General features: G+C 42.6%; 1 protein-coding gene and 1 long non-coding RNA gene across 2 annotated transcripts in view; both read left to right on the forward strand.

Moving 5' to 3' along the window:
* Positions 1 to 6780: 6780 nt before the first annotated feature.
* myca (MYC proto-oncogene, bHLH transcription factor a) lies at positions 6781 to 9642 on the forward strand. The gene is made up of 3 exons (XM_087846222.1): positions 6781 to 7071; positions 7418 to 8145; positions 8615 to 9642. Exons 2-3 carry the CDS (start codon positions 7452 to 7454, stop codon positions 9235 to 9237), a joined length of 1317 nt encoding a protein of 438 aa, XP_087702348.1. The 5' UTR covers positions 6781 to 7071; positions 7418 to 7451; the 3' UTR covers positions 9238 to 9642.
* Positions 9643 to 10419: 777 nt separating this feature from the next.
* LOC118454516 (uncharacterized) overlaps positions 10420 to 12134 on the forward strand; it is a 35573-nt gene continuing 33858 nt past the window's right edge. The window contains exon 1 of the long non-coding RNA XR_004843771.2: positions 10420 to 10532. This is a non-coding gene — a long non-coding RNA (uncharacterized LOC118454516). The remainder of the gene's footprint in view (positions 10533 to 12134) is intronic.

The raw sequence follows: 12134 nt of genomic DNA on the forward strand, positions 1-12134 counted from the left end.
ATGCGGTTATGGCGTTAACGTCATTTTAACGAGATTAACGCTGACAGCACTATTTTAATTATATAACACCAAATCCCAACAACAGTCACGTCAAGGTGCTTTATTGTAAGGTAAAGGCTCTACAATAACACAGAGAAAACCCCAGCAATCACATGTCCCCCTACAAACAAGCACTTTGGCGACAGCGGGAAGGAAAAACTCCCTTTTAACAGGAAGGAACCTTCAGCAGAACCAGGATGTATAAAAATCCCTCAGATAAACACACTGACATCCTACATGGTGGTATGATTTCTCTATTATTTATTTGCTTCTCGATTACTTTGTATTCATCTGTTGTCTGGGTTTGTTTGAAAATGTCCATGTGAGGAATGATGGCTGCACAACAAATCCACCTTCAGGTTACAAGTAAAGTAACCTGAACCTGCACAGGAGTTTGGGTCATCGTTTTTTCCAGTGCAAAAGAAAGAAACAACGACTAAGCCACAAAAACACTGTGGTTTAGCTCTCGCAGGCTACGTCAATAACCATCCGCTGTCACTGTTAATAATTGATGACACAATTAGCTCTCTAGCTGTCTGACACATCTGTTGTCAACTCATTGTTGACTGCTTGGCTGGCAACCTGCTCTCGCCAGCTAAGCTGCACGGATATCGATTTCCCGCCTCGTTCCGAATCATCCTGCTGAATGGCATCCCGGCTGCATGAGAAGAGAAACACATGCTGGATTTATCAGCGCGTCTGCTGTTGGGTTTCTCCAGTTATTTGTGTCAGCACGTCTCTTTTTATATCTCTTAGTGCAGTTTTATGCGTCGCGCCGATCAGACTCCATCGGTGTTTCACATCTGTGGATTTTCCTTTGTGTAGAATACAGGAGTTTTGGTTTCCTGCAAAGTGACGATAACTTTTCTGTATTATACTATGTCACACAACCCCAAGATCCGATATAAAAGAGAGAACAGAACTGCTGTTAGATCCACATTGTGGACATTTTAGACTCTGTCTTCACAGCCAATGTTAAACACACCAAGTATTCAGCGACCTTAAATTGTACGTGGTGTGAGTAGCTTTCTGTGTTAGCTCTGCAGTAGACTGATGACCTGCCCGGAATAAGCTCCAGTCTGTGTGATCCCAAACTGGATAAGTGGAAGAAGATGGATGGATGGATAATGAACAAGTTGCATTCATTAACTTTACAACCATTTACTGTTCCAGCGTTTTGAACTGAGCTAGCTGTATTAATTTTTTTATTATTGATTTTCATCATGAATCATGTAACCAAAACTGTAAAATGTAGGCAAGTGAAGTGAAGTCCAGGTAAAGGTTTATATTAAAGGAAATGCTCCAAGTTTCCATCAAAGCTTAAACTCCACAGCCAGATGTCAACATCCCCACCTCTGCTGAACGCGCTGCACGTGAGAGTGAGCAGATCAGAAATGAGGTAAGCCCAGAAGAGCAGGATGTGGGTCACAAGAAGGAGACCAGTTCTCACGATTAATTCAACAGTTGGAGTAAATGAGGCGTCTGTGGCTAGCACCTGAGCCACAGAACAAACTGTCGTCCATCATGGATAATCCTGACCACCCACTGTCCCACTTACTGGACAGGTCACCAGAAAGCACCTTGTCTAACAGATACGAGGACAGATAGAGGAAAGCTTTCATACCTCATGCAGTAACTCTATAATGCGACACAGAATCATCTTGTATGTCAGCCCTGCACTCTCACAACATGTGAACACACATTATGATTCCTTACTGCACTGTCCACTACGCTTCACACTGTTTTATAGAGAGCCACTTAATGCCATCTAATGTTTGCTATTCTATTTTTTGCTATATTTATTAAGCTATTAAGATTTTTAAGATCAGGTAACACCGTCTAAGGTCGTACCTTTAAAACGCGTGGGGATTGGGCTTGTAGACATCTCTTCCACGGTCTCCACACTGTAAAGACACCATGACTCTTGTAAAAAGCAGCTGAAGACATTTTTATAGACAAACGTTTAATTAAATTGTTGTTTAAGTAGCATTTTGCTTTACGCTGTTGTGATATCTTTTATTTGTTGTTTTATTGGGGAGAACTTTGTGATTTGTTTTCTAAAGGAGTACTACTTCTGTGCTGTTGCAGTGTATTTCCTGGCTTAAGGTGACCTCTATAAATTCTGCTTGATGTTTGCTCACAGATACTAGATACTAGTAAACACAATTCAGGATCTAAAGGCAGTGATTCCCGAGATATTAGCCATTATATTGCAGAGATGATACCCCAAGAAACCCATGTTTATACAAAGACAGATGCACAAAATCTACATCTAAAGTGCATACCTGAGAATTTAGGTTTGGATTTATGTAATATCTGTGAAGTGAGGTGACAAACTATTACAGCATAAATCATGCAAGCATTCAGGCCCACATCCGCACCTATGACCAGTCACCATAATGTGCATGTGTTTGGTCTGCGTGAGCAAGCTGGAGACAAACGGTGCAGGCACAGGGATGATGATGAGCTGTTAGCACTTCATCTGCAGTGTTATGGCTCCATTTCCTTAAGTTTAGTTTCTTTGTAACGTAGAAAAACTGAGATGCATTATTGTCCTTAAGCCACTTAAGGTTATAGTCACCAGTTTGACCAGTTTAGTCCACTTAAGCTCAAAATGGGCTGATGTTGTTTACATTACATCTATTTTGTTTTATGGTGACATTACAATAACTTATTCGTTTTTTATACTAAAAATAAGCAGATTTCTTAGTATTAAAGTAATAGTATGAGATGTTAAGGCTAAAAAATACTCCAGATTCAAATTAACATAACCACCTTACTTTCAGAAAACTAGGCCTCAACCTGGCAGACCTGCCATCCTCAAATTCAGACTCTTTTTGGGGAAAAGCGATTTTTTTATATCAACCTTTTGCAGCTGGAGATGATGAAGAAGTAGTTTATTAGTTTTTATGTGTTTCTCTGTATACTTTGATTGAGTTTAAAAATTAGTTACTGCTAGCTTAACTCACATGGTGTCAATAAAACCCCTTGGTCATGTTACTGTTGGTAGGATTTTGATGTGATATCAATGAGAAAGCATTAAGCGGCATTGCTGTAAGCGTAGTATTTATTGGTATAATAAACAAGAACTGTCAGGCATTGTTTTTGTATTTAAGGTAGCAGAGTGGTAGTATGACTGTAAATGACTTGAAGTGTTGGAGTAAGCTATAGCTAAGAGCCTCACTGTAATTCCCCTTAGGCAGACAACCTTTTCGGTTATTTGAAACACGTAACGCTTGTGTTGCAGGTTCTTGCCAGTTGTGCTAGTTTGAAGGGATTCAGGTGTAGCTCAGAAGGTAGAGCAGGTCATCTACTAATGGAAAGGATAGTGGTTGGTGGGTTTGTGTGAATGTTAGATATGCAGTAGTCAGGCATAGAAAAAAGTTGCATAGACGGAATTACAGTAGAGCAGAAAAACGGTATTTAAGAATCGGTATATTTACCATTTTAGTTATGTGTCTGATTTAAGCGTTTAATATTTAAACCTGATATTCAGGTTTAGAAAAGGATATTTAAAAAAAATAAATAAATAAATAATAAAAACATATAATTATAATTAATTGTATTTTACTTTTAAGATTTAAACAGCTGAGTTTGTGGGTTGCCATGACTTGGTTAAGTGAATGCAACATTTCATTTTTTAGAGTAGACAATGACAAATTGTGCATATCTCTAAATATCATAAGATCCAGAAAAATGAGCACATATACTGAACGCACTGCTGTGCTCCTAGGAGGAAAACTCGTGTCAGATGTTTGAGTCTGTTTATCAGTTTACCAAAGCCAAACTAGATTGGATTCTCTGCCCTCGCTGTCTAGATCCTCTGCAGGTTATTCCATGTCAGTCAGAGTCCATGGAGGAAGTTTAACGAGAAAGAAAGCACACACACGCACACACACACATACACACACACAATCAAAACCTCTCCTGAGCTTTCAGTTATCACAGGAAACCATTCCAGCCGCTCTCAAAGCTTCCCTCTGTGTCTCCATGCAGGCGCTCTCAAACACGGTAACACAAGAAACATCCGGAGCCGATAAACGCCACGACCATAACGCCTGAACCTGGTGGTTATGATCGCTATCCTCCACAAGCATCCCACAGCGGGGAAAGGAGAGGCGTGAGAGAACGGATGAAGGAATGAGTACGAAGGGAAGGGCGGAGGGTGTAGTTTCAACTTGGGGATTTTCTTTGCTTTCCCCCTCCTCTCGTCTCCTTTGTCTTTGCTTATGTGGTTTCTTATACATAATTTAATGAAAAAGGAAAAAGAATACTCGTGTAAGTGATGCTGCGGGGTTATCTGTGCGATTCATTTAAATGTAAGGCCTCACAGTGACACAGCGTCCATGGCGATGTGTTTAATTAGTTAAGTGTAACTTAGATCAAAATGAAACGCTCAGAATTCAGTCCAGACGTTTCAGCTCCACGGCCCCGACTGATTTCAAACAAACTGAAAATAATTTGTTATGAAGGGGAAAAAGCTGCAGTGATGATGTCACTAAACACATAATCACAGATCGTTTTCATTAAAGAGGTCTTTAATGTTATAACCAACAGGACTCAGTTATATAAGAAGTGTTTAAAAAAGAGTGAAAGGGCCGTTTCCAGCAGTAACACACTCAGAGCTGCTGTCCTGGATTGATAAAAGTATGTTTTTAAAAAGTGCAAATTGCACCATGTAATTCAATTTAATTAGATCTCCATTAACAGGGTCACGTGAGCATCAAGAGCTGCGACCTTGGAGTTTTCAGAGTTATCATTTAAGGCAGGGTGTCAAATATAAGGCCCGGGGGCCAGAATCAGTTCAGCAAAGACTCCAATCAGGCCCATTGGACGGTTTTGGAAAATGTGATGAAAGATGTTAATTTGAGACTTTTTACTGCATTTTCACAACTTTTACAGCTTTTCCACTTCCATTCACTACAGCAGAGTAATAGATAAACAAAAAACAACACAGAAAAGTTACAGATTTTTCATTATTTACTGTAAATGTCCATTTTTTTTTTTTTTACAGAAGCATGACTTAATTCCAATGACTAAAATAACTTTTTGTGTAAATTTGCTCTTTTATTTATTCACACTGACAGATTTCTTTCATTTACTTTCATTTACAGATTTCTTCATCATGTAGAAAAGCGGAGACATACTGCGCTTCATTTTTTTTTTTTTGAAGTGCAGTAAATGTGTAGGTAATCACATCTACTGCAAGACTTTAGCTGTTTCAGCCCGCTTTAAATCAAAGCAAAATGCAACAGTGTTTTAAAATTATTGTATTTTCAAGCACAAAACTCCTTCACTGTTTATGCTTTTATTGTTTCCTATGATTGCTGCTTGTGTCCACAGCCTGGTGTTTTAAAATGCTTCTTAATGTCTGTCATGCGTAATGAAATACACACTCTGCTTGAGTCCAACTCATTGCTTTAGCGATTTGTTTAGCAGGATGTCTGACAACAGTAAGAGAGAAAGAGGGTGGAAAAACCTACTGAGCATTTTTAACCAATTAACTTTGTCATAATGGCAGGAGCTGGTGTTGCCATTAAATATCAAATTGCAACCGACTTCGTCAAACACAGTGCATTGCTAATTAAATGTGCCATTTACTGCTTCTCCACGAGTCTATTTTTTAATGAAGTGACCCACTAACCCCAATAAAGATCTGCACCAACCCACTGAATTGGGCTATTTTGTCCCTGACCCTTTTATAGTTTAACTCACTCGACCCTGTTTTTTTCCCTTTCAATTCATAAAAAAAAGAACCTTAGTTCACGCATGATTGCAGGATTTGTGAGGTTTGTGGTCACCTGTCTCAATCTGTAACCTTCCACCCACCTAGCTGCTGTCTGCTCCTGCAACGCTTTAAACAGCAGAGGGCGCTCTAAGCCCGTTAATCTCCATCGACAGCTCCTCTTACAGCAGGATAGATCCATCCATCTGATTCCTTTAATTGCTTCCTTCCTGTTGTTAATTGGTGCCAATCTGTCCAAACTCAGCGCTGCATTATGCAGTCTGCAGGATTTGTATTGGACATTTTCTCTGTGAGTCTGTGTGTGTGCGTGTGTGTGAGTGGGTGTGTATTAACTCGAACTCCAAGATTTTAATTCTTCACCGAGTCCTTGTTGTAATCAGCTGTTTGAACCGGTTCAGAGCTGTCAGTGTCTGCAGCTCCTGCTGCACCTGTGAGCTTTTATTGCGAAATCAAAAGGCACAAACTGCGCAAAAGTACGCGGCACTTGCCTCATTTTTACACATTTTTGCACATTTACAGTTTAAAAAAGCATTTCTGCTGTTATGTATTGTTTTGTTTTTTAAACAATATAATATAGTGTAAGGCCGTAATCCGGATCTGTGGACTGATTATTTAGGGATTGCCGTGTGTGCGCTATGACGCTCAGTGTTTGCGTATATTTCTGGCGCAGTAGTAGTAAAATAACTCAGCCCAATTATCTGCCACTACTACATGCATTAGTATTTTCTCTATGCAGTCAATGAAAGCACTACTCTACTCCACTCTGACCCCTCCCACTTGCAAAAAAAAATAGACCCATCTCAGAGAAAGAGGGCAGAAAATATGCAAAGATGCATCCACGGTGTACTTTGGACGCACGCGATTCTTACTTGGCGCAAACGGCCGAATAATTGCGCTGATGGGCAGAGGCTGATATCGGGGGGTGCTGTGTGTTGTGTTGTAGTAGGAACGCTCTCGCGGATGGATACACAGAGAGAGAGAGTGCGAGATGCGGTTTACTTTATCGCGCGGTGCTCAACTCTCAGCTGCGATTCTGACGGTGCTGATGACAGAGTGCGTGTCGCTCTTGCCGGCTCGCCTCTGCAGCCTTTTAACTTCACATGCATGCTTCACCCGCAGGCTGACAGACAGCCGCCGTACCGCCTCTGTGGAAGGATTTACTGTCACTGCCGCACTGGAATAACTTTGCTGCTCCCTCGTTTTTTTTAATTTTTCCTCCTCTTTTTGCGCCACTCGGCTCGCTTTTTTTTGCTCCAGTCTTTCGCCTACAGTTGAAAATCTGAAAGGTAAGGGTGGGGAGTGGGTTTGTGGAGCTTCGGTATGAGTGTGATGACTGGAACAGTTCAGTGAAAGTGTGATTTATTTTATTTTTTTTCCTCACTTCGTCTCTTGCATTATTTAAATTACAATCCCGGTTAAGCACCTGCAGCAGTGGTGCATGCATGCATGCAAGGCGTGCACAGACAGAGAGAGAGAGAGAGAGGAGGGGGGGTGTCGATGTTGTCTTTTTTTTTTTTTTTTTTTGGAGGGAGTTGACCATGAAGCGGTTGCTTACACTCGGTGTTGCGGGCAGGGTCACGCTCTCTGCTCTCTGCTGTGAATCGACTAATCGCCCCGTTCTGTTTTCGCCAGCCTCGCCGTGAGGAGAGACGAAACCAAACGAACCATGCCGCGGAATCCAAGTTTGGCGAGTAAGAACTACGACTACGACTACCTGCAGCCCTATTTCTACTACGACGACGAGGAGGAGGATTTCTACCCTCAGCAGTTCCAGCCTCCGGCACCCAGCGAAGACATCTGGAAGAAATTTGAACTGCTGCCGACCCCTCCCCTCTCCCCGAGCCGCCGGCCGTCCCTGTCCAGCCTCGACCTTTCCATCGCGGATCAGCTGGAGATGGTGACCGAGTTCCTCGGGGATGACGTGGTCAACCAGAGCATCATCTGCGACTCCGACTACTCCCAGACCTTCCTCAAGTCCATCATCATCCAGGACTGCATGTGGAGCGGCTTTTCCGCCGCCGCCAAGCTGAAGAAGGTGGTGTCCGAGCGGCTCGCCTCCCTGCACGCCGCCCGGAAGGAGTCTGCGGCCGGTGACAGCGCAGAGCCCGCCGGCCCCGCGGCTGCTGCCGCCGCGGCTGCCGCCGCCGCCGCTACTGCGGCTCTTCCCGCGTGGAAGCTGAACAGCAGCTACCTGCAAGACCTGAACACGTCTGCGTCGGAGTGCATTGACCCCTCGGTGGTTTTCCCGTATCCCGTAGCCGAGACGCCCAAGCAGAGCGTAGGGACCCCGCCTAGCAAGGATTTGGGACTGGACACGCCGCCTAACAGCAGCGGGAGCAGCAGCAGTTGTAGCGATTCAGGTGAGCTCTTATTCATTTATTTATATATATATATATATATATATATATATATATATATATATATATATATATATATATATATATATATATATATATATATATATATATATATATATATATATATATATATATATATATTTTGCCTGGGGAGGCACACCCCTCAGTGCAATTAGGGATTTTCTTTCTGTTGGCGGGGACATGCATGACATTATGATTGAAATGAGGCACATTCTTGCTTTTCATTCATACGAATTGCAGACAGAAAGGTGGATCCTGCTGCCACTTCCACCCCCATGTCATGCAGTAGACTGCTGTGAGATTAGCTGGAGGGAATGGCTGCATGTTAAGCAATCAACTGATGTGGCAGAGAGGGAAAGCCTGAATGGACTGCAGAGATGCTTTTAGAGGAGGATTACAACCCCAGTGTGGCAGCAGAGTGTGTGACTATGTTGTTTTTGCTCTTTTGCAGAGGAAGAGGATGAAGGTGATGATGATGAGGAGGAGGAGGAAGAAGAAGAAGAAGAGGACGAACAGGAGGAAGAGGAGGAAATCGACGTGGTCACCGTGGAAAAGAGGCAGGTGGTGAAACGGTGCGACTCCAGCCCGCTGGAGACCAGGCACCCCAGCCCACTCGTGCTGAAGAGGTGCCACGTCTCCACCCACCAGCATAATTACGCCGCCCATCCATCCATGAGGCACGAGCAGCCGGCTGTCAAGAGGCTGAAGCTGGAGAGCAGCGGTGGAGGTGCCAGCAGCCACAGCAGGGTCCTCAAACAGATCAGCAGCAACCGCAAGTGTTCCAGCCCGCGAACGTCGGACACGGAGGACTACGACAAGAGAAGGACTCATAACGTGCTGGAGCGCCAAAGGAGGAACGAGCTGAAGCTGAGCTTCTTCGCTCTGCGGGACGAGATCCCCGAGGTGGCCAACAACGAGAAGGCGGCCAAGGTGGTCATCCTGAAGAAGGCCACGGAGTGCATCTACAGCATGCAGACGGACGAACAGAGACTCCTCTCTCTGAAAGAGCAGCTGAGGAGGAGAAGCGAACAGTTAAAGCAGAGACTCGCACACCTGCAGGGTTGCCGTGCTTAAACTTTGAATCATAAACTTTTTTTTTTTCTCAAAATAAAAGTTCATTACTTGGGGGTTGGGGGGGTTGGGTGTGTACAGTTGTTGCTGCATGCAGATGCAAAACGGATTAAGTTGTTTTGGAATCTGGTTTAATTACAATGTAAGAAGAAGAAAAAAAAAACTGCCTCATCTGATGAAGATATTTAAAAGTTTTATTTTATTAATAAAATGTTTAAAAATGTGGCTCACACTGTTGAAGGCCTGAACTTAAAATATGGATTTTTATGTTGGTTTTTTTTGTACATAATTAATATTTCCTAAGAAAATGTATTTTTGGATTTCGATTGTCTGGATGTTCAGACCCACTGTTTTTGTTTTTTTTCATTATGTTCATAGATTCTTTTTCAAATATAAAACAAAAACCTGTTTCTGGAGCTTGTCTCTCATTCTTTACCACCATGATTAGCCACTCAGTCACACCTGAGTAGGGGCCGTCCACATGAATACATTAGAAAGTGAGTGGTTAGGTAGAAAACTTATCTGAGCGTTATAAAACTTTGAGTCACTCCTCTTCCTCTGACTGATGGAAGGTAAGGGTCAAAACGTAAATAAGAGTACACGCTCTTAAACAAAGCAACACCAAGAGTCTAAAAGTCCTGCTGCAGTGAATTTTAAGTGAAATTTGCATAAATGGTTTTACAAAAAAAAGTTGATCACGTGTTTTGTACAGAAAAGAGGGAATTCCTCTTCAGACTTAGAAGAAGCCACCTCAGCTCCTTAATATGAGTCCTGGATGCTTGTGGAAGTGCACAGAAAGGTGGGAAACTGCATGTCATGTTTAAACGCAGGTATAGTGAAGCTGTCTTTTAGATGAGGGCTGGTGCATTAAACGGCGCATCTGCGATCACATTTCTTAAAGTAGCACACTAATAAAAGTGTGGCACGGGAACTCAAAAGCTCGTTTATAATCTAAAACCACAGATATTTAATATATAGATATAAATATACGTTATATCTTTATATTTAAATGTAATATGAACTCTCTACGTTGGAATAAATGAATAACGAGGTGAAGTTTATCTAGTTAGACCGTGGTAAAACCCCACCTGTTCCACCGTTGTCTCGAGCGGCTTTCCAGACTCGACGTGACGTCACACACGCCGTATCCCGAGCGCTCCCCCCCTCCACCTCTGAGCGCGTGGTCCTGGTCGCGAGCACATGGAAGTGAGGTTTGAGATTTGTGTCTGAGAGACGAGCGAGCGACTGTCGGGAAAACGGAATATAAAGTGAATTAAAGAAGCAGCCCGAGCAGCCCGGTAAGAGCTCCCCGCGCCCTGCGTCCATCTCTGCTTTTATATATTAAATGTTAATTGTTATTTTTTGAATTTAGGTGTGATAATAGAAGAAAGTAAATGTCATTCATGGTTCAGCCTGTCTTGTGAAAACTTAATTTAAAGGCGAACGGGATTTCTGGAGGTTTTAATTTGCTGTTAATGGGACAAAAACAAAAAGTATTGTTCTCTGCACAAGTGTTATTTTCCTCTGGTTTTTCTATTATCTGTCCAACTCCTGCAGTTTTGGGGCTGTGGGATGTTTGAAGCACGTGTTCTGTGAGTCTATTGTTGTTTCAGGTGACCACACTGATCACATGCTTTGTTTATCTTGTTTGCTTGAGCTCACGTTTTGTACTTTTGAGCCTTTATTCTCCATGGAGTGCTTGCTTCCTGCGTGGCTTTATGTTTGTTGTCAGTTTGATGGTACAGTTGTTATGAAGGACAACAAAAGGCGTCTGTGATTGCTTCATGTATATAGGCGTGGGGATCCTGGATTTAGGGGCTGTTTTGTGCATCAAGTGGAGAAGTTTCTGAGCCGTATTGTTTATGTTCCTGTTTGTGACTGCACATAAAGGTAGTTTTAGGCTGTGATGGTGGAGCAGCATGTCTGAGGCATGAGGTGCAGCCACGCTGAGACATAGGGAGGACCACAAAAGATGGGATTAGTGTGGATTCATTGTGTGGGCTTTCCCGAGTGGGCAGGACTGTGTGTTGGGGTGTTGAAGACCTCATGCACCCACCCTGCTGCTGTCCAGAAAAACACCACATCCCTGTTAGAATAAAGGTCCTCGTATAATTTCTGTGTGTTATGCTTTGGGCATCGGCGCCCAGTGGTGTGGTTTTGGTGTGAAATGGGGTAAAAGTAGGCTAGATTTCATGAGTATTTGTCCTGCCTTGGTTAAAAATAACAGCCATTTTAAGCCACGTTCCTGTGGCTGTATTTCAGCGTGCAGTTCGAATCTGCCACACGCACAGACGTTGAGGTTTAGCCCAGTTTTATTAAAACCCTGATGCCTTTTCACCTGCGTATCACAAAAATGATGCCTAGTGGGTGTGTGAGGATTCAAATGTCTCACAGTATTTAAACTGGATCACACAGATGTGGTGTTTCAGAAATTTCACATCACTGCTGGATTAACTCTGCAACAGTCTATCCTTGAGTTAAAGAGTATGACTCTTAAACGTTTGTAATAAGGCTACACTTGTCTTAAAGGGCACCTGTTGCACCCATTTTCATTTCTGTTTGTATTCTTTGGAGTCACAAAGAGTCACTTTTTATTTTCAGTTCAGAAAAACCCTTGTCTATCTCCTATTAGCCCTTTACAAGCTCATCACTGAACGCTCCATCTGAAACAAACTCCTTAAAATCCAACAGTTTTTTGATTGGCCAACTTAGGGGCTGCCTACCGAGGGGCTGCTGCCTGAACTTTCTGATTGTCCTCTATCTGTAGAAATCCATTATTTAAAGCACTACTGAGATTTTATTTTCCTTTAAAATACAACACAGTAGGTTTAACAGGAAAAAAATGCCTTTCTTATTTCGTCTGTAGACTTCACAAAGTCATTTAGGAGCTCTTATATTTG

This window comes from Neolamprologus brichardi, chromosome 9 (genome assembly GCF_056152115.1).
Source record: "Neolamprologus brichardi isolate AB-2024 chromosome 9, ASM5615211v1, whole genome shotgun sequence".
Lineage (NCBI taxonomy): Eukaryota > Metazoa > Chordata > Actinopteri > Cichliformes > Cichlidae > Neolamprologus > Neolamprologus brichardi.